This window comes from Varanus komodoensis, unplaced genomic scaffold, assembly GCF_004798865.1.
Source record: "Varanus komodoensis strain SLA01 unplaced genomic scaffold, ASM479886v1 scaffold85, whole genome shotgun sequence".
NCBI classification, from domain to species: Eukaryota; Metazoa; Chordata; class Lepidosauria; order Squamata; family Varanidae; genus Varanus; species Varanus komodoensis.
In genome coordinates, this window is record NW_025336543.1 from 2,039,243 (window position 1) to 2,066,158 (window position 26,916).

Below are 26,916 nucleotides of genomic sequence, written 5' to 3' on the forward strand. Positions count from 1 at the left end.
CATACCACAAAGCCACACCTATTTCTAAGATTATGCAACAAAAATCAGCATTGTCACTTTGTTTGAATTTCTATTGAGTAATGAATACAAGATGAGGGTATCTCTTTTTGAGGTGAAACAATGACAGCTTCTAGAAGTTATTTCTTATTATCTTATTTATTAAGAATGAATGGGTTTTTAAAATTACATTCATATGCTGCTCTCCAGAAAAAAAGCTCTCAGGGTGGCTTATGTGGAATTAATAAGGCAGTTCCTGCCCACAGGCTTACTCTTTAAAAACATAACATGCAAGGGGAAAGGGAAAGGGAGGGAAGAGGAAAAAGGAAACTCAGACTCCAATTACCCACACTTACAGATACATAGGTAGTTATATTCTCTCAAGAGCAGCAGTCTGAATTGACAGTCACTGGTTTCTTTTAATTTTCTGTGACTTTTGCAACCACTGACTTTGTATGTGCATATGTGTGGGAGATCTGAGTCCAGACAGAATCCATGGTTTAGGGATTCCAGTTTCTCAAAATATCCAATAATCTTTTATTGTGCTCTCACTTGGATCCATGCTGAATCATGTGTAAAGTAGCTTAACTGAAGTAAGAGGAACTTGAGGCTATCAGAAGTCATGGCTAATTTTCCCCATTGATTCCAGTGAACATACTTCAGTTACTATACTTTTATTCCACTTTAGACATTATTTCTCCAAAATAATTCTGGGGCTAAGAGTTGCTAGAAAACACCCATTTGCCTCACAGAGAGCTACAATTCCCAAAATCGTTTATCAGTCCATCTCTTTTCCCCAGGAATGCTGAAAACTGTACCTCTCTGTGTGAGGAATAGGTGCAGTGATGAAACTCAGCACCCTTGACAAACTACAATCCCCAAGATTCCATGGGGAAGTAATGACTGTCTAAAGAGGAATAAAAGTGTTCCAAATGTGTTGTGTAAATGCAACGGGGATGGGAGGTTGTTTTTGGAGCAGCCAAGCTAACCACGTGTTGCTGAGGAGCAGAGGCTGACCATGAAGGAAAGCATCATAGAAAATATGTATGAAAGCCCAGCAGGCCTCTCTAGAGAGGTAGTTCCCAGGAATTGTTCGAAACTGGCAAAGAAACACCCCTGTTCTTTAATCCATTAAATTCAGTACTCTGACACAGTGGCAGCTGCCAGACATGGGCCAGCAAAGTTGTCTCTTGAGAGGTGGTGGGGGAGGGACAGTGACCATGGCTTCAGGGATTCCTGAGGGTCCCCTCCATTACACCTTGTCCCTGACAGATTACCACTCTCACACATATGTCTTTCCAGTGGAGCACTGGAAGAGACACTTCCCAGATTCAACCATGAGGAGATTCTTAGAATAGTAGGGTTAAAAGGGGCCAAGAAGGTCATCGTGTCTAAGCCCCTGCTGGTACAGGATGCCAAGTTAAACCATTGCACTTAGACGACCATCCAGTTTTGTCTTGAATGTCTCTAGTGTGGGAGAGCCCACCACCTCTCTAGGCATCTGGTTCCACTATTGTATTGCTCTGACACTTAGGAAGTTATTCCTGGTGTCTATCCTGAATCTTGTGTTGAAGTTCATCATTCCATGTCGTACACTAAGGGATGAGTGAGAAGAGGTCTTTTCCTTCTTCTTTGTGACTGCCTTTGAGGTACTTGAAGGGTGCTTTCACATCCTCTCATAGTCTTATCTTCTCGAGGCTAAACATGCCCAGCTCTCTCAGCCTCACATCATAGGGCTTAGCTTCCAGACCATGAATCATGTTTGTTGTCATCCTCTGAACCCTTTCTAGTTCTTCGTCGTGGCCTCTGTGCATCACACATATGGGTGCTGCGCCTGCGCGGTGCCTAGGCTGGAAGATTAGAAAGCTAACGGTTTTTGGCAGGAAACTCTGCTCCCCTCCCCCTCAGTGGTATAAATAGAGCGGAGTGTCCACCATTTTACTCAGTCTTTGCGACCGCCATTCACTGTGCCTTGTGCCTGTCCGCCCCTCGTTTAGATCTTTGTGCTCCTTGTCTGTTTTTGCATTTATCTCCTAAACTTTTCTTCTGTTGCTCCAAGTTTGTTGCTCTTCCCGGTTCTTCTTAAATCCCTTCATTTCTAGTGTGTGTGTGTGTGTGTGTGTGTGTGTGTGTGTGTGTGTGTGTGTAAAATCTTACCCTCTACACTGTCTTCTCTTTCTTCCCTTTCCACGATGGCGCAGCAAGCGGCATTCTGCAAATGCATCAAATGTGGATCCAAAATGTCGCCTGCTGATCCACATGATCTATGCCTCCTCTGCCTTGGCGAGGGGCATAGAACTGACAAATGCGGCCATTGCTTGGCGTTTACCAAGCAAGCGAGGAAGAACAGGGAGAATCGTCTTAGAAAACTCCTATGGGACCAGGCATTAATGCAGTCTGACCAACTGCTCCTACGGCTTGGTTCCTCTTTGGCCGCGCCTCCTCAGCGCTCCTCCTCCACTGCGAGCACTCCTGTGAAGCGCCTCACTTCGACTTCCGCCGATCCTCTGCAGCATCCTTCGGACGAAGGTGCCGCTTCCATGGAGACTCAGTTGCTGCCTTCTTCCCCAGCTAAGAAACGGGAGAAGCGCAAGCACACTGGCTTGGATAAACCTTCCACCCATAAGAAGCTGAGGAAGGAAAAGGTGGACAAGCCCGCTCGCAAGAGCAAGAAACCTGACTGCCCAAAACACCAGGGCTCAGGCTCATCAGGCTTCTCGGTACCGACAGCTGCCATGGTACCGACTCCCTCGGGACCGGCCCTGCAATCCGCTATGCAGGTGACTCCGCCAGGATCCCCCAGGCCAATCACTCGGCCTGAGAGCATGCCGCCTCAACAACAGGAGGAGCCGCTTCAGGAGTCCATCTCTGATGGCGAGATTAGAGACTCCCCGCCGAGGGAACGTTCTCCAACGCCTATGCCCACAACTGAGCCTCAGTTCGCTCTTGCCTCCCAGGTGCCGGAGCCATTCATCCGAACATCGGGATGAGGATTGGTTGATGCCTGGATATGGTGCTCCCCCCGGCTGGGGTGGTTATCAGCCATATCCTTACTTTCCTCGGGGTCGTAGATCACCATTGGTCCTGAGGGACGTACCATCCACCTCGAGGCCTGTGGAGAGAGGGCGTCCAACCTCTCCTGAAACCTCCTCCTCAAGTGACCGCCGTCACTACGATGAAGACTCTGATGAGTCGGAGGTCGACTCGACATCCCCTGATGTGGCTGTTACATACCAAGGGCCTGCTTCACCCGACGAACCGCATGTCTCCTTTACGGAACTCATGTCCTGCCTCGTTCGGTCTCTTGAGATCGAAGCTCATCAGCAGCCAGGTCCTTCCACAGATCGGTTTTACGACGTCGTTCGGGAAGAGCAGTCCGCATCCATAGCCCTGCCGCTAATAACTACACTTCGCCAGGCTATGGTCCAGCCCTGGGATCAACCAGCCCAACCACAAGCTACCTCCCGCCTGTATGAGGCCATGTATAGAGTTTGTGACGATGATATTCCCTTTTTGCTCTGTCACCCAAAACCAAACTCTCTTGTGGTTGAATCCTCCCAGGGCAGGGAGCCCAGGGGACATACTGCTCCTCGTGACAAGGAAGGGAGGAAAATTGATATGCTTGCGTGCCGGGTCTATGCGGCCTCTGGGCTTGGTGTACGCATATCGAATTATGAAGCAACACTGGCGCGTTACCTGTACTTTATCATGCAAAAGCTGGATAACGTTGTTTCCTCCCTTCCAGACCACCAAGCCGACCTCGCCAGGGTCTTCATTAAAGAAGCGATGCAGGTGGCAGTGCAACAGTTGTCTACTGCACGACACCATGTAGACACCGATTCAAGGGCCCTCTTCAATGCCATCTCGTTATGCCGACATGCGTGGCTGCGCAACTGTAATTTCCTGGACGAGATGAAATGCAGAATCGAGGAAATGCCATTTGATGGTACCGGTCTGTTCCATCAGAAGACCGACCGCAAGTTAAAGGCAATACACAAATTGCGCCTGACTGCGCGCCGCATGGAGCTCCCTCCACAAAAGCATAAGTGGCAGTGGCCTCGGTCTTCCTATCGGAACCAACAATATTACCCTCACCAGCAATATCAGCAACGGCAACGTCGGAGGCAACAACCGCAACAGTGCTTCTCCCAAGGCCATCGACGCTTTGATGCCAATAAACGCCCACGTTGACGGTCCGGGCCAGCCATCCTCTCTCTTCCAACACCACCTTCCCTTCTCCCTTGTGGGGACCGGCTCCAGGGCCGACTCCCCATTTGGGAGTCCATTACATCTGATAGGTGGGTGTTATCTATCATTCAGTTCGGATATAGGATAGGATTCGATGTTGTCCCTCCGCTGAGCCCAATCTGTTTTACACCTTCTTCATTGGTGCTATGCGAAGAGGTCTCCCAGTTGCTTATCAAGGGAGCGATTCGACAGTTATCCTGCTCAGAAGGATTGCATGGATTCTACTCCAGATATTTTACGGTCCCGAAAAGAGACGGTGGTCTTTGTCCGATTCTGGACTTACAAACTCTTAATAAGTACATCAAACCAAGGAAGTTGCAGATGACCACTTTACAGAATATCTTTCCGTTATTGAAGAGGGAGAATTGGTTCGCCTCACTGGACTTGAAGGATGCCTATTTTCATATTTCTATCCATCCTTCACACAGACGCTTCCTACGTTTTACTGTCGGGTCCGATCTGTTCGAGTTCAATGTTCTACCTTTTGGCCTGGCTACCGCCCCTCGAGTTTTTACGAAGTGTATGGCACCTGTATGCGCACACTTAAGAACACGGGGAGTGCAAATATACCCACATTTAGACAATTGGCTAATCGTTTCACAATCCGAACAAGGTCTTCTGTCTGCTATACAAATGACCTACGCTCTACTCGATGCTCTTGGTCTGTGCATTAACCGTGAGAAATCGTCCCTTATTCCCACGCAGGTCATCAGCTTCATCGGGGCATGACTCAACTCGACACGGGAAAGAGCCTTTCTTCCACCGGAACGTCAAGATGCCTTATGCAACCACATTCATCGGATCCAGCTGCATGGAACAGTCCCAGCCTTATCCGTTCAGAGACTACTTGGGCACATGGCTGCTGCAGTTGCCATTGTCCCGTATGCCAGGCTGCGTATGCGGCCCATAAAACTGTTTTTCAACGCCGCATTTCACCCGCAACAGGATCCTGCCACCAAGCTGATCCAGATTCTGTTTGCGGTCTTTCGTACTCTAACTTGGTGGACCATCCCAGGCAACCTGCTATCGGCGCCCCGTTTCGACCACCTCAGCCAACAACAACCCTGTACACCGACGCATCCCTCCTCGGATGGGGTGCAACTTGTTTGGGATTTCGGGTTCAAGGTACTTGGAACCGACGAGAAGTAAGGAAGCACATCAATTTCCTCGAACTTCTAGCAATTTTGAACGCCCTCAAGGCCTTCGAGACTGTGCTATGCCGTCAAGTTGTCCCGATTGCATCAGACAACGTACCTGCTGTTTTCTATATCAACAAGCAGGGCGGCACAAAATCTCCAGCCTTAGCACACCTATTGATGGACATTTGGGATTGGTGCATACCGAGGAACATAATGCTCCTGGCGGTTCACCTGGCAGGAACGGACAACATCGAAGCAGATATGTTAAGCAGACAGATGTCAACAACCCACGAATGGGAGTTGGACAGACAAATTTGCGAGAAACTCTTCCGTTTGTGGGGTTACCCAGACATGGACCTGTTCGCCACCCGGGACAACAGAGTGTGCGCCCTGTACTGCTCCAGAGTGGGCATCGGATCGGGATCGATGGGGGATGCTCTTATGATCCCTTGGAACAACATGACTTTTTATGCGTTTCCTCCGATCCCACTTCTAACTAAAGTGGTGGTGAAAATAGCCCAAGACAATGCCACAGGGATATTAGTAACTCCATGGTGGCCGAGACTACCATGGTTTGCCACTCTTTTGCTACTATCCAGAAGAACGTTTCTTTGCCTACCAACTCTTCCGCATGTGTTAACACAACAAGACGGAGTGAACCAGCATCCGGATATAACCTCCCTGAAGTTGACAGCATGGCGGATCAACTGAATCATTTCATTGAGTTGATACCAATGACACCTCACTCTACAGAGGACCCTATTCAGCAGACTGTACATATGGCTCCTACCTTGGATTCAACAGCAATCGCTGTGGTACCTACGCCTACTGACCAAGAAATTCAGGCGATTCTCGAATCTGCATTGAGACCGTCCACTCGTCGTTCCTATGCGGCTAAATGGAAAAGATTCTCCTCTTTTGCAGAGTGCCATTCTTTTCTTCCTAGGACGGCTTCAGTTGACAATATTCTGCAATTTCTCTTGCAACTGCATCACGCAGGACTCAAACCATCATCCATCAAAGTTTATGCAGCCACCATATCCCATTATCGTGGCACTGTCCACGGTTTATCAGTTTTCTCTCAACCGCTGGTTCAACGCTTTATTAGGGGACTACAGAACTTACATCCGTCTATCCGCCCTGCTATGCCAACGTGGAGCCTTTCTGTAGTGCTCCAAGCGCTTACCAAACCACCGTTTGAGCCTTTGGCAACGGTGGACCCATGCCTCATGTCGTGGAAAACGGCCTTCCTCGTAGCAGTAACATCAGCTCGGAGAGCTAGTGAAATTTGTGCTCTTCGCATAGACCCGCCATTTCTGAATTTCCATAAGGAAAAAGTCGTTCTTCGGATGGATTTTTCCTTTCTCCCTAAAGTGGCTACGCCATTCCACCTGAGTCAAGACATTGTTTTGCCGGCATTCTTTCCATTGCCTTCGAATCCGATAGAACGTGCTCTACACACGCTTGATGTTCGTCGTTGCTTGGCCTTTTACAGATCCTGCACTGAATCTTAATAGACCTTTTTGTTAAGTACTCCGAGCATGACAAGGGATCGCCGATCACATCTCAAAGACTTTCTAATTGGATCGTCCAGACTATTGTCCTGGCTTACCAGCTATCAAAAATAGACTTATCTGTCTTTCCAAGAGGTCACTCCACACGAGCAGTAGCGACTTCGTCCACGTTTGCCGCAGGGGTTCTGCTACAGGATATCTGCAGAGCTGCGACGTGGGCTGGTCCATGTACCTTTGCCAAGCATTATCGGCTTGATGTACGTGCCAGGCAAGACTGCTCTTTCGGCAGAGCTGTTCTTTCATCCGTTCTTCGCTGACGACACCTCCCTCCTCCAAGTTTGGTAAGCGTGCGAATCACCCATATGTGTGATGCACAGAGGCCACGACGAAGAAAAACAGGTTGCTTACCTGTAACTGATGTTCTTCGAGTGGCCATCTGTGCATTCACACAACCCACCCGCCGGCCCCACTTGGTGTCGGTGAGTGGATGTTTTTTTCTCTCGGTACCGTACTCTAATTTTCATCGGTACCGTTGGGATATAATGATGCTTCTCGTTGATTTTATTCTCAACCTCTAGAGGGCGAATGTTCGGTCTTCAAGACTGAGTAAAATGGCGGACACTCCGCTCTATTTATACCACTGAGGGGGAGGGGAGCGGAGTTTCCTGCCAAAAACCGTTAGCTTTCTAATCTTCTGGCCTAGGCACTGCGCAGGCGCAGCACCCATATGTGTGATGCATAGATGGCCACTTGAAGAACATCAGTTACAGGTAAGCAACCTGCTTTTTTTCTGCATCTTTTTAAAACCTGGTTGCCTAGAGTTGAACACAGTATTCCAGGTGAGGTCTGATTAGTGTGATTAGTCACACTGATTTGGCCAGGGCGACTTAATTTATATTGTTAATTTATATTGTTTTATTGAATTCTATTTATTTATGGTTTGTGAGCCGCCCCGAGGCTTCGGTGAATGGGGCGGCATAGAAGTCCCCTAAATAGATAGATAGATAGATAGATAGATAGATAGATAGATAGATAGTTTATTTTTGCTGAACACCCCTTGGTTTTGAGTCATGGTTCTCCAAAGAATTTTGGCAACTGCATTTGGTGAGAAATCTCAGGTAAAAGGACTTTCTTCTTAAGGAACTTTTAAAATGTCCCCCCTGAAATTTCTGATTCAGAGAGGGAAATCAAAACATTCACTGAACTTGATTTGTGAATATTTGTTCCAGCTATTTTTTGTTGTTGTTGGGCTCTCTTTGCCTTGTGTTCCTTTTTGGGGATTTCTAAAGAGAAGCACAGGAGTTATTTACAAGTAGGTATACCAGCCTGCTAAGGCAAATGGAAGACTAGGGCACTTATACAGAGACAGGATTAAAGTTCTCCTCTCCTTCTTTGAATCAAAATGAATTATACAATCTGGCATGATGTTATTGTTTATATGAACAGGATGAATAATCAGCATAATATCTCCTCTTCATACAGAATTTTCTGGGTGCTGAAAAGAGTTTTGAAAAGAAAAACTGATCTTGTCATATGCAATTGCTGTTGAAATAAATAGTTTAAGTTGATAGGTAAATATAACTTGGTGCCTATTGACTAGCTAAGGTTTATTTTCTTTTAATTGGTTTATTATTTATAATTGATGTCACACTGATGAAATATTTGTGTGTATGCATTATTCATTTGAATAAAATCAATTAAACATTAAAAAGAAGCCTTCCTGGCAACTACAGAGCTTCTGTTCTAGTTAATCTTACTGTTAAGTGGACAAGTAGGATAGAGAAGGAAGGCTCTCTTCCATGTTGCTTGAATCTACTGACTGGTGTTTGCTCTGAGTGGGCTTCCTAAGTCCTATATGCTGCCTTTCATATGGAATGTGACAGTTCCTTCTATAAGGTGTGATGAGCTTCCCCAGAGAAAGCAAGCTGCTGGAAACGCCCCTATCAATGTATTCTTCCTGTGTTTCTCTTTTGCTTGCAGGTATGGATGGATGCAGGCACTCAAATCTTCTTCTCTTATGCCATTTGTCTGGGATGCCTGACGGCTTTGGGCAGCTACAACAAGTATCACAACAATTGCTACAGGTAACTGAAGTATGATGCTAATTTGCTTCTTCCGGTATCATTTCTGTGTAGCAGAAACAACTTATATGCATTGAAGAATTTCTGCTGTGTTTTCACATAATAGTGTTCTTTCTTATTCCTATCACTTCACAACTGCAATCCTACCTGGACACTACAATCAAGATCTGGGTCTTGCTTGTGACTGCCACCTTCAAGGGAGGCTCAGTTGGTGGCAACAAGTAGAAGGGCCTTTTCAGTGGTGGCCCCACAGTTGTGGAACAAGCTTTCCACTGAGGCCTGTCTGGCACCAACCTTTATATCCTTTCAGTGCCAGGTGAAAGACGATTCTTCATTGTGGACAATTGATTTGTTTACTGGGGTTTTGTTAGCTTCTTAAACAACTCTTAATGATTTAATGTGTATAAGTGATTGTAACTTTTTATATGTGTTTTAAATCTGGCCTTAAATTTTTGTAAGGTAACCTTTTAATGATTTTTAATACTTTTTTGCATTTTAGATTGTATTTTTACATGTAAACTGCACAGAAACCCTCAGATGTTCGTCAGTGTAGGAAATAAATAAATAAAATGAGTTTCTTATTTATTTTCTCTTTCTGAAATGAAAGGACAAACTACATGTTGAAAGGACATGTGTCTGCCACCAAAAGTAGCCTCCTCATTTGAAGCTGTCTGTCCCCACTATAATGCATTGTACGATCTGCATTCTCATATTGGTTGCTATCATTAACAGAGATGCAGCTTTTTTCCAGTTCATTTACTCTTACAGAGAACCGAGAAGATGTGTTTGTCAAGCTGTTACATTTCTGTGTTTTCTGTGTGTATTCCTGTCTAATATTTTTAGACCTAATTTGTGGCAATTTTTAAATTTAAAGAGACAGTCACAGCTGGCAAAGTTGGGACTTTTCAAGGCCAATGTTGCTTTAACTTAGCTCTTTATCCTTGCGGTGTCTGGCTCTCGTATGGCTTCTTGTTCCATGTGGCGACAGAATTACTGATGTTTTACTCAACCTGTTCCCTGAATGTGGGTGGGATGGGGCTTTAATGACTACAGATGAAAATAAAAAACATTGGGAGGAATTCAGTAATTAAAGCTTTCCCAGAGGGAAAGAGGAACTGAGTGAATAAATTTAAATTAAGAGGGTATGCATCAGCAATCTCTTTGCTGTATTCACTTGGTAGAATTAAATGGGGCAGAAGCTGTGAGGAGGATGCTTCAGCTTAATGGACTTAATGAGACTTACTTCTGAGTAAACAGCTGAACCCTCACTATTGGAATAGGTGTTGCTAAATAATGAGATATTATATTGACACATGGAACGATTACTGATATAAATTAGGGCTGTAATATTCAACCAGATTATATTTTATTTTATTTATTTATTAAAACATATATGTGATCTTTTGATTGAAAAGGCATCTCTGATTACTTGGGTAAGAGTTTTTAAAATTCTATTTGCTTTCACTGTAGGTTAAAACCTACGAAAACATGGTGACAGACACCCCTTTAAGAGAGGAATTTGTTGTCTGTCATATGCAGGACAGAATACTGTGTCCAGGTTGGTGTCTGCTGTCCAGAATACTTGCTTCATATAAGAGAGAAGAGGATTCCTGTTACATTCACACCAAAATAGATACAAATGTCATGGACGATTTAACATACATGCAATTGATCTAGTGATTGTCCTATTATGTGTGCATCTTTATACAGATACTTCAGTTTTATTGGCTACAAATGCTCAATATTTGATTGGCTGCCTCTCCTTATAGCAGAGGGTTATTCTAATACTCCTTTCTGACTGGCTGCTGCCCTTCTGCACTGATGGTCAACTCTCCTTCACAGGGATTGCATCGCTCTATGTTTTCTGAACAGTGGCACAAGTTTCGTGGCTGGTTTTGCCATCTTTTCCATCCTGGGCTTCATGTCCCAAGAACAAGGAGTGCCTATTTCTGAGGTAGCTGAGTCAGGTGAGTGGTTGTTGAGTGGCTGGGGATGTAACTTGCTATGGAGGGTTCAGATAGGGATGACGGTACTGCTCCGTGGCTGTAGGGATGCCCTTTACTCAACCTGCCTTGATAGGCTGCCCATCCTTCCATAGGCAACACATGGTCCATGACAGGAAGGGCAAGCATCTCCAGCCAGCAGTCAAGGCATTCCTCTTCCTCCTTCCACTGCAACAACACCTGCAGCTTTCTTTGCTCTTCATAATGGCGCCCACCACTAGGGATGGACAAATCTGATAATTTCAGTTTCTTGCCTTTATCCATTTTTGCATCCTTAAGTTCATCCCTAACCTCTGCAAATGTTTCCACATTTAAGTTCTTAAGTCCACATGTTACAGTGTTTAGGCATATTAGAATTTCCACTTGCACATGGTAGGCATGCCATGAGCGAAGCCAGCTAGAGCCGGGGATCAGACTAGATGGCCCGGGAGGCCCCTTCTGTCTTGCTCTGTTTTGCTCTGTTTCTATGTTTCTATCTAAACATGTAATGTTTCTATCTAAACATGTGGATGTGGCCAACACATGCCTGAAAATACCTGCGTTATGAAGGTACATTTGTCAGGGAGCCAAGATTTGTTTGTGACATCCTCCTCTGCTATGTTTAACAGCTAAAGAGTCTATTGCTATGTATTTGGTGTCGTGGACAGTGTGAAGCAGCCTTCGGTGTACCTTTCTGGCAAGGAATGTCTGGCTTGCATCGCAAGCCTGTTTCCTCAGACATGAATCATTTTCAGTAGCAAGTCTCCCACACCTTTCTTCTAGGATCCCTCCATCATGCAAATAAATGTTCACTTCTCACACATTCTTAGCTTTATAAAACTGAGTTGTTGCTTGGTATGCATGATTTTAAATTGACGTAATATTTTTTGTAAGCGAACAACTAATCAATGGAGTATGTGGGTGAATGAATGGATGGATGAATGAATAACTCTGAATTTACTCCTGCCAATTGTAGTTCATGCTCATAAGAAACAGTGCTCCCTCAAACCCCTTGAAAACTAGATGCCTACAAAACAGAAAGCAAGAAACCCTGCACAAATCAAAACAGCATACCAAGGAAAGAGGATCTAGTCTACTTCATTATTATTTTTTTTACATTCCACTATGTGAAGGTAGGTGAGTGTGCCTAGGAATATTTAGTCATGTCACAGGGAATAGACTTGATCTAGTAACCTTTTGAAGCAAAGTGGGTTTAGGTCTGTTCACTGCCTACAAGGAAGACACTTAGGGACCCTATGCATGCATGCATGCTTCAGTTTACAGAGCAAAGGTGAGCGTTCCACTTCAGTTTGGAGCAGCACACTTCCTGTGTGCATTTGCCACTTCAGGAACATCTAGGCCTGTCTTGCTGGCATTGCTGCCAGCGTGTGTCGAGTTAAGAATGCCTCTGTACGAGGGTTCAGATTCAAATGCATCCTGGGTGAGCAACTTTCTCTTGACAGGACCTGGCCTGGCATTCATCGCATATCCCCGAGCTGTTGTCATGCTGCCTTTCTCTCCATTATGGGCCTGCTTCTTCTTTGTCATGGTCGTGCTGCTGGGCTTGGACAGCCAGGTAAGGATGCCTTCAGTGGCAGCTTCAGCCAGGTATTTAGCCATTTATCTGGCAGCAGGGGGTGTGGCTGTTGCTGGCAGCTGGTTTTGGTTGTTAAGAAATGGCTGCCAAGTGTAAGTTGCTTCCTATATTATTGCTGCATTTTTACTGCCAGGGAGAGAGGAGTGTTCTGGCTCATGTTAAACTAACTCGACTAGCATTGGCTACTTAGCACTACTTACTTGAAAGATCTCTCTCTCTCTCTCTCTGTGTGTGAGTGTGAGCTTAATGCATTTGAGCTTAACTTGTCATGCATCTGATGAAACAGACACAGTCCATGAAAACTTGGTTAGTCTTGCAGGTGCCAAAAGACTTTAATAATTTGATGGATTCTTTCAATGATATATATTAAATGTGTTTTCTGTTATGCCACATTTTCCAGTCACTTTATCTACATGATACCTGTTAAACCTTCCTTTTCCAGAGGCAAAGGTGGAATGAGTTTACACAACATGAGCCTCAACCCTTATTTAAAACAGCAGCTACTACTGTCCAACCACAGTTTCCCAGACCATTCTGGGCCATTTGTGGGTATCTCATTGAACTGAAGGGAAAGGAAGGGTTGCCATCCAGAACTGATCGTTTGCTTCCATCCTTGTCTTCCTAGTTTGTCTGTGTGGAGAGCCTGGTGACTGCCATAGTTGACATGTATCCTGGGATTTTCCGGAAGAAGAACCGCCGAGAAATGTTAATCCTTCTGGTCTCCATCCTCTCATATCTCGTAGGACTAGTCATGATCACAGAGGTAGCCTATACTGAAAAAGCTGCACATTTTCTTTGCTCTTTTAACTCTTATGAAATTTGACTAAAGTCTTTTTAATAGGGGAATAATTTTGCCACAGTTCCAAATTATATGAGAGGACTGTCTGAGGGCACGTGATGCAGCCTTGTTGGTGAATCCATGCAGTGCTGGACCTGGTCAATGCCTGAAAGTGACTGGAGTTGCCTGGAAGAAATACAGGATCAGATTTATAGCAGTGGTTAGGGGTGATACATCTGTCAAGTTTATTCCTGATCAGTGTCTCATTTATCCTATGTTAATTTTGCCCCATCCAGTTTTCATTATCAGATTGCAAATTTGTTTTTTTAACAGTATTTATTTTTCTGCCCATTTTTCTAAATGTACACATTTTTGGATGCATTTCCCCAAATATATTCATTTTTGCATGTACATCTCTAAAAATACTGATTTTTTTTCAAGTGAATATTGTTCCTTACACATTTCGCCTATTGTGTGTATGTGTGTGTGTTTGTGACTTGCACTGCAGAATTCAACAAAGGGCAAATATGACTTCCTGTTCATGTATAGGTTCACAAAGTACAAATTTGGTAAGCTTATATTAAAATGCAAACCCAACAGAGTTTTTGCGTTACCTTCATGGTGGTTGATAATATATCAGGAGCGTGGGGACTCACTTGGAGACTAGACTGAGTTATCGATCTAGAATCATTATTTTTGCAACTGTGAAAAGATGCACTCAGCAGCTTTCTTTAAAGCAGTTTTTTTCAAATGCTGTACTTTGAAGAAATTCATTCCTTGTCAGCTTGGGTACTGGAGGGAATCCCTGTTCATTGCAGAGGCTTCTGGGTATATTCTAGGGAAGAATGCTCAAATAAAGCAGAACACTGGTCAGACCTGTTGGGCAGTGCCTGTTGGTTCATGTGAATTGAGAGTACAAGCTTGACTTTAACTAGTTCTTTATCTTTGCATTGTTAGAGGTAGTAAATCTTTTTTTCAAAGAAGGTCTGGTATTGGCAGTGGACACCCTCAGGCAACTGCCAGAACCCCCTGCCTGGAATATTTCTTCCAGTCCAAAGAGCACCAGGGAATGCCCCCATTTCCTTCCATGGGGAGGTTGTTATGTCAGGAGTGGAGATCTTTGGGGTTTCCTTGGTACCAGTGCCACTAAAAAGAGTTGAATGCTCTGCTTCTTTGAGACACTCATCTCAAAAAAGGGAAGACCACCCCAGAGGTCCCTGCAGTCTCTTCAGGAAGGGCACGTGGCTGATGCAAGAGCTTCTTGATGCAAGCCGAGTGCAGCAGCCAAAAATGTGTGGGGTCTAATGAGAACTAGGGAAGGAGGGGCACACATCTCCTTCCCCTGCGCTGCAGTGCTGATGGAAACCCCTCCCCACACCTTGGATTATTCTGAAAAAGGTTCCCTGAAAAGCTACAAGCCATGCAACTAATGTAATATATAGTTAGGCCCCCCAGAGGTACAAGGGCAAAAGTTGGCTTTGGGGCATTCCTGGTTAATCACAGTTTTACTTTTAAGTGATCTTCAACACTTTATTAACTGGGTTGATTCCTTAATTAAAATTGCAGCCCTACCTTTCATAGCTAATTGCAGGACTTTTCTCATATTCAAACATTCATCCTACCAACATTCTTATTACTTTTCATTACCTAGTTAGGGTATATTTTCCACCACTGAAGTTGGGACTGAAGTGATAATGTTTTAGAAAAGTGCACCATAGCCAGCAGCATTCTGAAAGGGGTACCAGAACCTGCAGTTTTAGTGCCTAAATTTTGCCGAAATTGTTCATTGATGTTGGATGCAGTTGCATAGTACCCAGAAAGAACAATCAAAATGAACAATTATAACTGTGAACCAAACTGTTGTAAACTTCCCAGAGAGCATTGGCTATTGGGCAGTGTAGAAATAAATAATAATTGCAATATAATAACAAATGATTAAGGGCCCAAAGTATTTTGGAAAATCTTTGGTTACTAATTTATACTCTAAGATGTAGGTCTAATGATCTTCTGTCCTATTTACTGAAGCAGGAGTTGCATCTTTATTCTCACAAAGGTTCCTTTTATTTCATTGTCGCCCACATGAGCCTCGTTGAAAGACTTATTTTTTTCCTCTCCCCTCCCTGTTCCTTTTCTTTGTGTGCCATGCCCTTTTAGCTTATAAGACTGAGGGCATGCACTTTGTTGAATGGATTATACTGAGAGCCTTTTTAGCTGCAGAATAGTATAAAAATACTTAAAATAACCAGAGTCCAATGGTGCTTTTCATAGGCAACTCCTTTGATATTGAAGTCTAAAATTGAAGTTGTGAAATTGTGTGAATTGCAGTGTGTTGCTTATCAACACAAATTTCTTGTAGGCTTTTGCAATCAGTAATGTGCCCTTCGGGGAAGAAATGTAAAAGGACACTGAACAAACATCACACAGCGCAGTGGCATCTGTGTGGCAGGGCGCTCTCTTTTTCCAGCTTACTACAGAGGCATAAAATACTGTTTGGAGATACCATGCCTCTGGATACCTCACATTCCCAATTTCTCTCCACGCAGAGACTTAAATATAGAACTCCTGCATTCCCAGACCATAACTTATCTTGTTTCTCATTCGTGGTAATAAGAGGCTGAAAGGAAAACATTACTAAGGTTGCATTCTAAAGACAAGTTCATAGTACTGGCCTTCCCATCATGTTATGCCGCATTTTAAAGAGTAAACCCTGAGTCTGGTCTTTTACCAAAGTTACTTATTCATCTAGGATCCTCTTCCACTCACCTACCCACAAATCTGTTGTTTAGGACACCCAGTGTTAAATAGTGCAATATGTTTGCATGGCTACTTAGACCTTCAGTTCTTTAACATATAATATTTGTAGGGAGAAGGTTGAATGTACAGAGAGGATGGCATCATCTTCAGCTGCCTTTTGGCAATCAGGAGGAAGAAGGCAGCTAGAGGGGGACAGACTTAAAGTTTAAGCCTTAAAGAACCAATCTACCAAAGTATGATAAGATCTCCAGATGACAACCACAGTCAGATGAAATGAGCTGCAAGCATCCCTCTCACTCCTGCATGACTTTTCTTGACAGTAGGATGACTAAACGACCCATGAATTTCAAGCTTACCATGTTGCCTCAGTCATTCCGTGCATAAAAGGTATCTTGTTGCAATTATATACCTGATTCCATCAAGAGTGCATTTTTAGTAGTGTTTTATCAATGCACACTTGCAGATTAACTGCAAATGAATAAAAGATGCAGATGAACCAGGCAAATTGAAAGCTGTAGCAAACACCACATGTTTCATTTTTGAATTAATTTTTAAATCCTTTAGCTTCACTGTGATTTGGGAGAAGTTTATTACCAGGCAGAGTGAACTAGAGGAACAATAAGGAATGGAATTAGGGTAACCTCCATTCCTGTGCAATAGTGTTGTTAATTTCATTTCCATACTGCCCAAAAAAACAACAAAATGCCATAAAATCTTATCAAAAATACAAATATTTCAAGCAAAAAATTAAGAACACCGCTAACCCCCCCCCCATGAAAATAGCTCCATAAAAACCATCTGTGACAGGTATTCCCCTCAAGCCCTTGGATAGCTCAGCCTATCTTTAAAAGCCTCAATATAAAGGTTTCACCTGGTGCTGAAAAGAGAAAAAGGTTGATGCTAGGCAGGCCTCACTGGGGAGGACATTCCAGAGATGTGGGGCCACCAAAGAGAAAGCCCTCCCTCTTGTTGCCACCCTCTGAGCTTTCCACAGATTTTGCACTCAGAAGAAGGCCCCAGATGCTGAGCATAGTGTCTGGGCAGATTGTAGTTGCGAGAGACACTTTGTGAATATTGCCTAAGGTCGTTTAAGGCTGTATAGATTAAAACCAACGCCTTCAAACATACAGGCTGCCATTGCAAATGGTCCAGACCTGGTGTTATATGATCTGGTCCCAGTGATTAATTTGGCTGGTTCATGCTGCATGAACTGCAATTTCTGAACAGTCAGTCTTCAAGGGTGGCACCATGTAGAGGGCATTGCAGTAATCGAATTGAAAATTCTTTTTAATGTGTATGCAACCATGTGACCAATTTGATTCTGGCATTATGTCTATGTGGTCTGAACCAGTGTGAGAGTAATAACATTTATTAAGAGGAACCATGTAGATTAATTGAATGATTTAGCTCTTCCCTGTGCTAGGGAGGAAAACTCACAATTTACCTTACTCATGTGGTTTCTGTTTGCATATCCTTACCCAAGGAAGCGTGGGATCAGTCAGCAAAGCAGTGTTTCCTATGCTCCAGCAGCAAATAATGAATTGGGTCTGCAAATAATGAAGAATGGTTGCATCTATCTGTCATCTATCATTCCATCCATCCATCCATCCCAGAGTTGTCTGCATAAGATTTTTTCCTCTTTTCCTACCTTATGAATACATCAAATTAGGGAAGATTAGGGCTGCACTGAGTATTTCATCATTACAATGTTTGTGTCAGAAATAACTATTCTTGTGGGGTAGATATTCTGAAGAAAGTATTTATTAATTCATCTATTACATTTCATTTCTATACCACCCAATAGCTGAAGCTTTCTGTGTGGTTTGCAACCATTCTTAAAACAGTACGAAGGCATAGAACATTTCGCAGATACAAAATAGAGGACCCTCAAGCCAATTTAGCAGAAAATAAATATAAATAAGTCTTTAAAAAATTAAAAGCACCACAACAACCAATATAATATTCATTACAAAGTAGATTTGCTAAAAAGATGGTTGGCCATCAAGCCATTAAATATCTCTAGTTGTATTTAAATGCTTCAGCACAGAGGGTTGACTTGACCTTGTGCCAAGGGTTGGTGCCAGATGAGCCTCAGTCGAGAGAACATTCCACAGTTTGGGGGCCACCCGTAAGAAGGCCCTCCTTCTCATTGCCACCCATAGAGGAAGTCCTCACCTGTCCCAGTCTTGTTCAGTGCCAGCACCCCTAACTGCATCTGTTTCCCTTTGGTGTGGCAGCAGCTTCCTTCTTTCTGGGTTCACTGCATGGAGTCATCTATCCAGTCAAGGAATATACAGTAAATGGCATGACACCAATGACACATGATGGCATGATGCCAATGATACATAGCTAATCGAATTCGGCTGTGTGATAACATCACAGTGGACAAGTGGAAGCGACAGAGAGCAAAAGAAAATGACAACAGTATAAATAGGCATTTATTCTGGGCAATATTTTTTTGGAACAAAAAGTGTTTTTCAGCAGTGCTGAAAATATGTGCAATAAGTAATTTCAGGTCTAGAGAAGAAGAACCTCTGGCCTTGTATCAAAAGATACTGTATTAAAGTGTTAGGTTAACAAGTGAGAATTATAAGGCAATTTCCTGAGCTAATCTCAGAGAAGCAGTTTCTAGATTAAAGATGTGATGCTGTATGAGATTAACACAAGAAGACTCAGTGCCATTAACGGTTCTTTTGAAAAGGAGTATGCATACTTTAACTACAGCTCGTTAACTACAGATCTCTCCTCCATCTCCTCCTTTCCTATTCGATGATTCTGCTCCCCTCTCTAGGGTGGGATGTATGTCTTCCAGCTGTTTGACTACTACGCGGCTAGTGGGATGTGCCTGCTCTTTGTTGCCATTTTTGAAACCCTGTGCATTGGCTGGGTATATGGTAAGTATGAACACGGCAGGAAACATGTGCCACTTCCTTAGAATCTTTTCCATGCTACCTGAAGCGGCCATCAAAGTCCCAGTCTAAAACAACTTCCGGGAAAGCAGCCACAGAGATGCTACAATTGAACTAAAACCTGTATGCCAATAAGGGGGAAAGTATCATGGATGCTTTTCCTTGCAACAGTTGGAGGCAAGCATCAGCCTGTGGTCCATGGCTAATGTTGAAGTGATCCTCTAACCAATGTTCAGCTCCTTTAGTTTCAGAAGCCCTCGTCCCATCTTGTTTCATATTTGTGTTTGGCTGACTGGCTGCCCGCCTCCCTCTCTCCCTCCTATCACACTTATTTCCTTTCAAAGAACTCAAGGCCACCTGCATAATTAACTTCCTTCTTTCAGTCTTATCCTTGCAGCAGCAACCTTGTGAGGTAGGTTGGGCTGAGAGTCTGTGAGGGGCCCAAAGTCTCCCAGGGAGCTCCATGGCTGAGTGGGAAGCAGGACCCGGATCTCCAGAGTTCACGTCCCACACTCTTAACCACTACCCTGCGCTGACTCTATAGGAGGCAGGAAACCATTCACATCTTGTAGAAGCAAAGGAGAGAGAGAACAGAGAAATGCTGTTTCTCTAACCTGCCCTGCATTCTTCCATTGCCCAGATAAGTTGCCATTCATGGAAATGCTTGGATGTGTTTCCCTCACTCACTCCTTTCTGTGTACCCTGCTAAATCTCCACCCACCAGGCCCTACTGTTAGTGCCTTCTCCACACCACGTGTTAACAAGCTGCTTCTATCCTGGCTTGTAACCCTTTACTGTTTCTCTTTTCACAGGTGCTGACCGTTTCTATGATAACATTGCAGACATGATTGGCTACCGGCCCTGGTCTGTCATCAAATACTGCTGGTTATTCATCACCCCAGCTGTCTGCCTGGTGAGTGAGGCACCGTGCATGGAGGACCAAAGAGTCAATAGTCAGGGGGCCAGGCTAGTTTGCAGACGGGAGGCGTGAGTGTTCCCAGAGCTGGCCCAAAACAGTTTGATGCCTGAAATGAAAGGCAAGATGGTGTCCCCTGCCCAAATCATGCATGAAGTCTGGACTGGCAGCAGAATCTTACTTCAACACTAGCAATGGGGAGTCATCTTCCACCATACCTGAAGCAGCACTGGGGCCAGGAGAGGTTGGGTGACGCACACAGGTCAGTCCTCAGATTGGGAGAATGGAAGAATAGCTGGGAGGTTGTTGCCGCCACCCCACCCAACATTGGCTGCCTGAGGTCATCACCTCAATCTACCTATTGGTAGGTCTGGCCCTCACCATTCCTTATCAGTGCTGTTTCAAAGTGCAGCGCTTCCTTCCACAAGGAAGGTGCTTTATCTCAGGCTGATTGCTGAAGATGTGGAAGAGCTCATGCCAATTATATGCATGCATTTTGGAGCTGTGGTAAAATTAAAAGCTCTTGGCAGTTAGTATTATAGTGAACAGACTATGGACTATAATATTCCAAATGAAGCATGCAGAGGACTATTAAATTATTTGAAAGGTGCATTGGCAGAGCTGATGTGGAGGTGATCACTGTTTTATTAACAGTAGCCAAAGGGTCTACTGCTATGCTTTGGAAAAGAAAGAGGCACTATTTTTCTCAGAGTGCTGCTACAGAAGTGACTCTTAAAGTGTGCACATTATATTTTGGGCTCATAAAAACCTAATGTATGAAAACTAATGCATAACAAAATGGTCAGCTTAATTTCTGGAGTGATGAATTTCAAGATAATGTGCATCCTTATATTTGCATATGGAAGCAATTGCCTTCATAGTTATTTTTCTATATTCAGAAAATAAAATGTACTGAAGCAATGCTCCCCAAGTTCCTGGTCCACCATATCACAGTTTATTGGATATTTGTGCTGGTATCAACAAAACAGAATCCTCATTCCAAATAGCAGCTTTAAAGAAAAAGCTGCTATTTTACTTTGTAGTATGCAGTTGGAAATGTAATTAAATATAGTCTAAGAGACTATATTCTAAAAGTTTGTAAAAAGAGGAAAAAAGAAAGGGGCTTGGCAAACTTTGCTAAGTCATGAACAATCCCCTGGCTGAGCAGCCAAAAGTATAACACAGCAGGACAAATCAGGCCAGGCTTCTAACAGAATGCAACTACCAACACTACCACCGAGCACACTGAGCTTGCTCACTCCTTATAGACACAAGAAATCCAGTCTAAAAGGAACTGAAACTAGGTGATATCCTTCCTACCGTGTGATGTCTGTTCACACCCATATTTGCAGTGGGTCAATTACCTCTGCATCCTGAGTAAATTTTCCACATAGCAACACAGCTAGTCAAGGGGAAATGGTTTTTAGCCTTTTCCATCTTCCTGATATCTTAGTTTTTCACATTGAATGCGAATGTTTATCATGTGGAAGAACACCTATTGATGTGAACTCCCACCTGTGTTCTGAAGTGGTCCAGAGCAGATGCACATTTATGCCTCACTGAGAATCAGAGTACCTATGCTAGCTTTCTCCAGTCTGGTGCCTTTTGGATATGGTAGACTACAGCTCCCACAATCCCCCAGTCTGCTGTGCTTCCCAGAAGGCACTTTGGGTGGGAACCCCATGTGGAATGCCCTTTCTCCAATTGCAGAGGTATGAAATACTCCCCCTGTTCTAGATTTGGCCTCCCTGAGTTATTATCTTGGGGTCCAAGGTAATTACACCAGCTGTAACAAATGGAGTGAAGCAGGAGTGATTTGACTTTAATAATTAACAACCAAATTCTTGTAGAATCTCCTGGACTCAAAGGGCTGAGCTACACGAGATGTGCAAAGACTGTCTATGCCCTACCATGGCTCCCATTTTCCCTCTTCTGCAGGGCTGCTGCAACTGTATTCAGAGGAACTGTCAAGTCTGAACGGGCCCCACGTATCCCTAAACCCCCTCATCATCCTCAGCCCCAGGTGTCAACAAACAGTTCTTTTTACTTTCTTTTCCTCAAACTTTTTGCAAACTTTGCTGCCCAGCAGGCCTGACAGAAGCAACCTCTGCAAAATGTTCTGCAAAAGTAAAATAAAAGAGGCTTCTTTCTTATTCTCCTCCGGAGACACTCTGGGAAGCAGGAATTAAGAGGATGGGCATGACGGCAAGGCATTTTGCCTTAGAGTACCTGCTGATCTGCAAAAGGAAAAGAAAGGTTGCTGCAGGGCCCCAGACCTGTGTCTGTGGTCCTACCCTAATAGTGCCATAAGCTGCATTTAAGGAAACAGAGATGCAACAGACAATCCAATTATGCACCTCCCGTGTATCTTTGAGTTTGGCCTTGATTGTATCTATAGTATATTGTGCCAGCTTGAAAGGTTCATCAAGGAAGAACTTCTTAGGCTGAAGTAGGATCCTAAATTAGTGAAGGGATCTAAATCAGGGACCATTTTGCTCTGAGCACATGTGAGTTTGCAAAGTGAGTTGGCTGAAGTTTGCATACTTACCCTCCCCCCTCTACTCTGCCTTTCCAGGCAACATTTCTCTTTTCTCTCATTAAATACACTCCACTGTCATACAACAAGAAGTACGTGTACCCCTGGTGGGGGGACACCGTGGGCTGGTTGCTGGCACTCTCCTCCATGATTTGCATCCCGCTCTGGATTGTCTACAAGCTTTCCACCATTAAGGGATCCCTGAGAGAGGTGAGGCTGATGCTTTCTGATGGGGGCTTGGTGTGCAAAGAGGTTGCCTGGGTGAGGGAGGCCTGCTGGCCAGTACATTACCCAGCAGGCCTTTGGGGGCCTTTATCTTGTTGTACTACAAGATGATTGTTGGGGCCCGTACATGAGTTTGCCAAGGTTCACTCTGTAACTGGCAGGCGCTAGTGGCATAACTGGAGCTAAATTGGCTGGAGGGCTACACAGACTGAATTCCTTCTTCTGTGCTTGTTATCCACTGTAGAGCAGTTTAGAAATGTCACCATTCAAGGGCTTTGCTGTGCAGTGTCTATGCTTATTGACTTCCAGACAAAACATGATTTCCTGTGTGGCATTTTCAACTCGTTTCCCACGATTATAAAGACTGTCCTGTCCAGGGCTCTGCTGAAGGAGCTGCCGTGTCATGGCTACCATGCTGTTGCGTTTTTTTGACATCAAGGTTAAAACTGAGTGGTATCTTCGTAGGTTTCGGGGACACCTTTTCAAGTTTTACTCAGTGGAGGGGGTTGAGATTCGAAGGCAGCTTCAAAGACTTTATTCAAGATTAAATCATCTCAAAGCAGACTGTTACTGGGGGTTCCTAATTTGTATAGTTCATTATAGCCAGCTTGTGAGGAGTGGCCAAGTAGGTTTGAAACACAGAACTGTGTGCCACCACCTGCATTCCAGGTGCCCCAGGTGCATTTCTGTACCATCAGGTGGCTGCAGCTTGGCTGGGTGGGTGGGGTGCTCTAGAGCTTAAGGCATATAAATATGGCCTTGTGTACATGCTGGGCCTCTTTATGCCATGGGCAGGCAGCATGGAAGCCAAAACACCTGGAGGGCTAGAAGTCAGAGGCTAATTGTGGGACTCTCATCCTTAATCCATCATGGTGAACAGTTCTCCAGGGGACTTCCAGATGAAGGGCGCCTGGAACTAACAAAAGACATTGTGCAGCTATCTTGTCATTTTCCTTCTTGATAATGTTTTTATGTGAAGAAAACGGATGGAAGAAGTGGTGGAAATGCATGGGTGGGTTATAAACAGAAGCCTTATAATCCTCCCCTAAGATTTCCCAAATGATATTCTGTGTAATTGCATGATATTTGCATGAAAAGCTTACCTGGAATCACCTTAAATGTGCACATTCCCCACAGAACTGAAAAAGTGTCTTCCTCATTTGTTGAGGTTAGATTTCCATTCCTTTTTCTGTAGAATGATTTCTTTGAAGGGATGTTGTGAGTACAACACACAGGGTGATATTCACTTGTGGTGTGTATGCAACATGAGGTCCAGAGGGAGTGCCAGATGGCACAGACTGAGAGAGGCTCTTTCTCAATTTCTTTCTGGAAATTGTTGTCTGGAATAGCTTTGTTGAGCTCCAAAGATTCTTTGGCTGGAATGCGGTTCACCAGAATGGCATTGAGCAAGGACCTCTCTCTCTTGAAGCTTCAGTGCCAGTTCCTTTGAGGGTGGGTGTTGCAGAAGGAGGGGGAGAAGCAAATATATTGCTAAATGCCACCCCTCCTCTTCCTCCTCCACTGTGCTGCACACATGGTCGGAACAGATGGAAGAGACGTATGGGAAGAGGATGGAAAGTTTGGCTCTTGCTCTCCGAATCTCTTCTAGCAGTCCTATTTGGCAAGCCCGTGAAAACAGCTCCTTCCGCCCCTCCTCATGCCCGGCCTGCTTTGTCTTTCAGAGATTCCACCAGCTTGTCTGTCCAGATGAAGACTTGCCCCAGAGGATGTGTCCAGGTCACCAGCCCTTTGCTGCTGCTGCAACCGGGCTCCTCATGTTGACGGAGTTGGATTCTCACTGCTAGGGGGAGGCCCAACCCTCTGTGTTGGACAGTCCTGGACTTTGCCCGCGGCCAAGGAGAGAGGGACCAGACCAGAGAGCGGCTTCCCCTTCCCCCCTCCAAAGGATCAGTGGTGGCTGCCAGGGAAAGAGAGCAGGCCCTGGTGCTTTGCCTTCTGTCTGGCAGCAGATTTTCAGGAGATGATTCAAACCAAAATGTTCCCCTACGAGCTTTTCTGGGAGTGCCACAGGAAGGACTTGCCCTGGGATGGAAATGCATCCCATGATTGTGGAAGAGTTAACCTTGCGCGGGTTTTAGGGAGTGCCCCATTCCATCTATAAAATCGTTCCTTCCACTGATGTGTTGTGTAAGTGTGTTTTTACATGGGTCGTACTGGTCTGTGATTTGGGATTCTGGCTTTTGCTGCATCCTCAGCTTCTAGGGACATATTTGAAACACCAGTACAGTTTTTCTGTAACCTGCATTGGCTTTTAACATCATCACAGTCCAGGTCGGGGTTTTGCCCCCTTCTCTCCTTTCTCTTTAAGGGACAAGGTACGATGGCACCAGTGGGCATTTCCCCCTCCTTCAGGACCAATGGTTGTTTGGGAGCAATTATTAAGGTAGCAGAAGGAGGAAGTGTTTAAAAAAACAGTGCTGTTTGACCCCATGGCAGTGCAGTTATGTTTAAAATAAACTATGCACATTGATTGCTTACATGGCAAATCTAGCTGGTCCTTGGCACCCTCAAAGGAAAGGATGAAAAGAGCTTTTATTATCATGGAATCAGAATCACTGAATAGTAGACCCGGAAGGCCATCAGGTCCAACCCCTGCTCAGTGTAGGACACCGAGTTAACCCATCCGTCTCATGTTGTTATTGCGTAAGATTTATAAGCTGCATTTCTTCCTCTTTTGTGCAAGGGTCCCAAGGCACACTTGGGTCCTTCTTGCATTCTTACAACAACGCTGTGAGGTAGGTTAGGGTGAACGTCTGTGACTGGTCCAATGTCACCTGGTGGGCTTCATGGCTAAGTGGGGCTAGAAACCAGATCACCTAACCCTGTCCAGCACTTCTAACTACACTGGCCTGGAAGGTGCTTGAATTTTCACTATTATTTGAAGATGGATGAAACACTTTTTGGAGCTGGCTGCAGGGGAGGCTCTAGAAGTGCTCTCACTCTGACTTGCGCTCTCAGTCCAAATACGGTACTCTTGGACTCCTAATCCCCAGAACACCATTCGCCGTTCCCTTGTTCTCGCTGCCTTTCCCCACCCCTAACCCTGGTGGCTTCCCCACTTCCATTCAGTCTTCCCCCAATTCTGAATGCCTCTAAGGTTTCCTTAACTGCTTTGAGAGCTTTAGACTGCAGCATGCTGGTAATTTCAGAATTGTGGCTCCATCTTTTTTGTCTTCAGTCCCACCCACTTCTAGAATGTGCCCCCCTGAGAGTTCTGCTGAAATAGGCTTAGCCCTGGGGCCAAAAGAGGTGCCTTAACTTTGTTGGAGTCAACCCCAAACATTCAGCCCTTTGCACTGTGAAACACTGCGGTGGGGTGGCGTAGCCGGTCTGGCAGATACTGGACAGTCAAACAAAAATATATGGTGACAAAAGAATGGGTAGATGCATGAGCATTCACACGGAAGTTATCTGCAGGCAGTGGCAAGACTGATGACATTTGAGTGAGCCATGAGCAGGGCTGACTGGCTGGGCCTCAGTGACTCACCTGCGCAGTGCTGAGCCAGGGTCCTCCGGAGGATGAGGATGATTTGCATTTCTACACCACACCATAGCTGAAGTTCTCTGGGCAGCTTGCAACAATCCATAAAAACAAGATTGCAATGCAGTGCAATATCATAAAATCATAGAAACATCAACATTTTAAGATAGCTAAACACCAAGAGTGAAGAATGACCCTGTAAAAAAGGATCTTGGATGGGCAGTCCTCTCAAGGCCCCGGGTATCCAGGCCAATCTTTAAAAGCCTCAGCATAAAGAGCCGCCTCAACCTGGTGCTGCAAAGATGGCACACTTGGCACCAGCCAGGCCACTGTGGGAGCATCTCTGGTTTAGCATCGCAAGGCCCATCCATGGAGGGCAACCTGGCAGCAGCCTCTTCCTATGCAATGCACTGCTCAGAAAACTGCATTAGAGAACAGTGGCTCCCTGAAGGCCGGCCAGCAGAAGGCAGTTCTGCTCAGGTAAGTCATCCAAGCAAGCATGGGTAGCTCTGCTGAAAAGGACTGTGTTCTTTTCAACTCCAAAAGGATTTGTTGTGATGATCTTTCAAATATTCTGACAGCCCAAGCATGAAGATACTTGTTCAGTACTTCCTTTTATCAGCTTGGTTATTTGTCCACTGTTCAATTGTCCTTTCTGAGATTTTGCATGGTGCAGGTTGATGAAACCGTATTGTGCAATGAAGCAAGAGATCCTGAGGACTGGAGCAGGGAATACAA

The 26,916-nt window shown here is 44.7% G+C and overlaps 1 protein-coding gene across 2 annotated transcripts in view; it reads left to right on the plus strand.

The window, feature by feature from the left end:
* The window catches only part of LOC123016538 (sodium- and chloride-dependent GABA transporter 2-like), an 84,497-nt gene extending 59,693 nt beyond the window's left edge, over positions 1-24,804 (plus strand). For both annotated transcript variants that reach the window (XM_044417049.1, XM_044417050.1), the window contains exons 8-15: positions 8,879-8,982; positions 10,822-10,946; positions 12,425-12,537; positions 13,184-13,321; positions 18,882-18,984; positions 19,812-19,912; positions 22,491-22,661; positions 24,359-24,804. In XM_044417049.1, coding sequence (XP_044272984.1) covers positions 8,879-8,982; positions 10,822-10,946; positions 12,425-12,537; positions 13,184-13,321; positions 18,882-18,984; positions 19,812-19,912; positions 22,491-22,661; positions 24,359-24,481 — 978 coding nt within the window. In that variant the 3' untranslated portion in view covers positions 24,482-24,804. The remainder of the gene's footprint in view (positions 1-8,878; positions 8,983-10,821; positions 10,947-12,424; positions 12,538-13,183; positions 13,322-18,881; positions 18,985-19,811; positions 19,913-22,490; positions 22,662-24,358) is intronic.
* Positions 24,805-26,916: the final 2,112 nt, after the last annotated feature.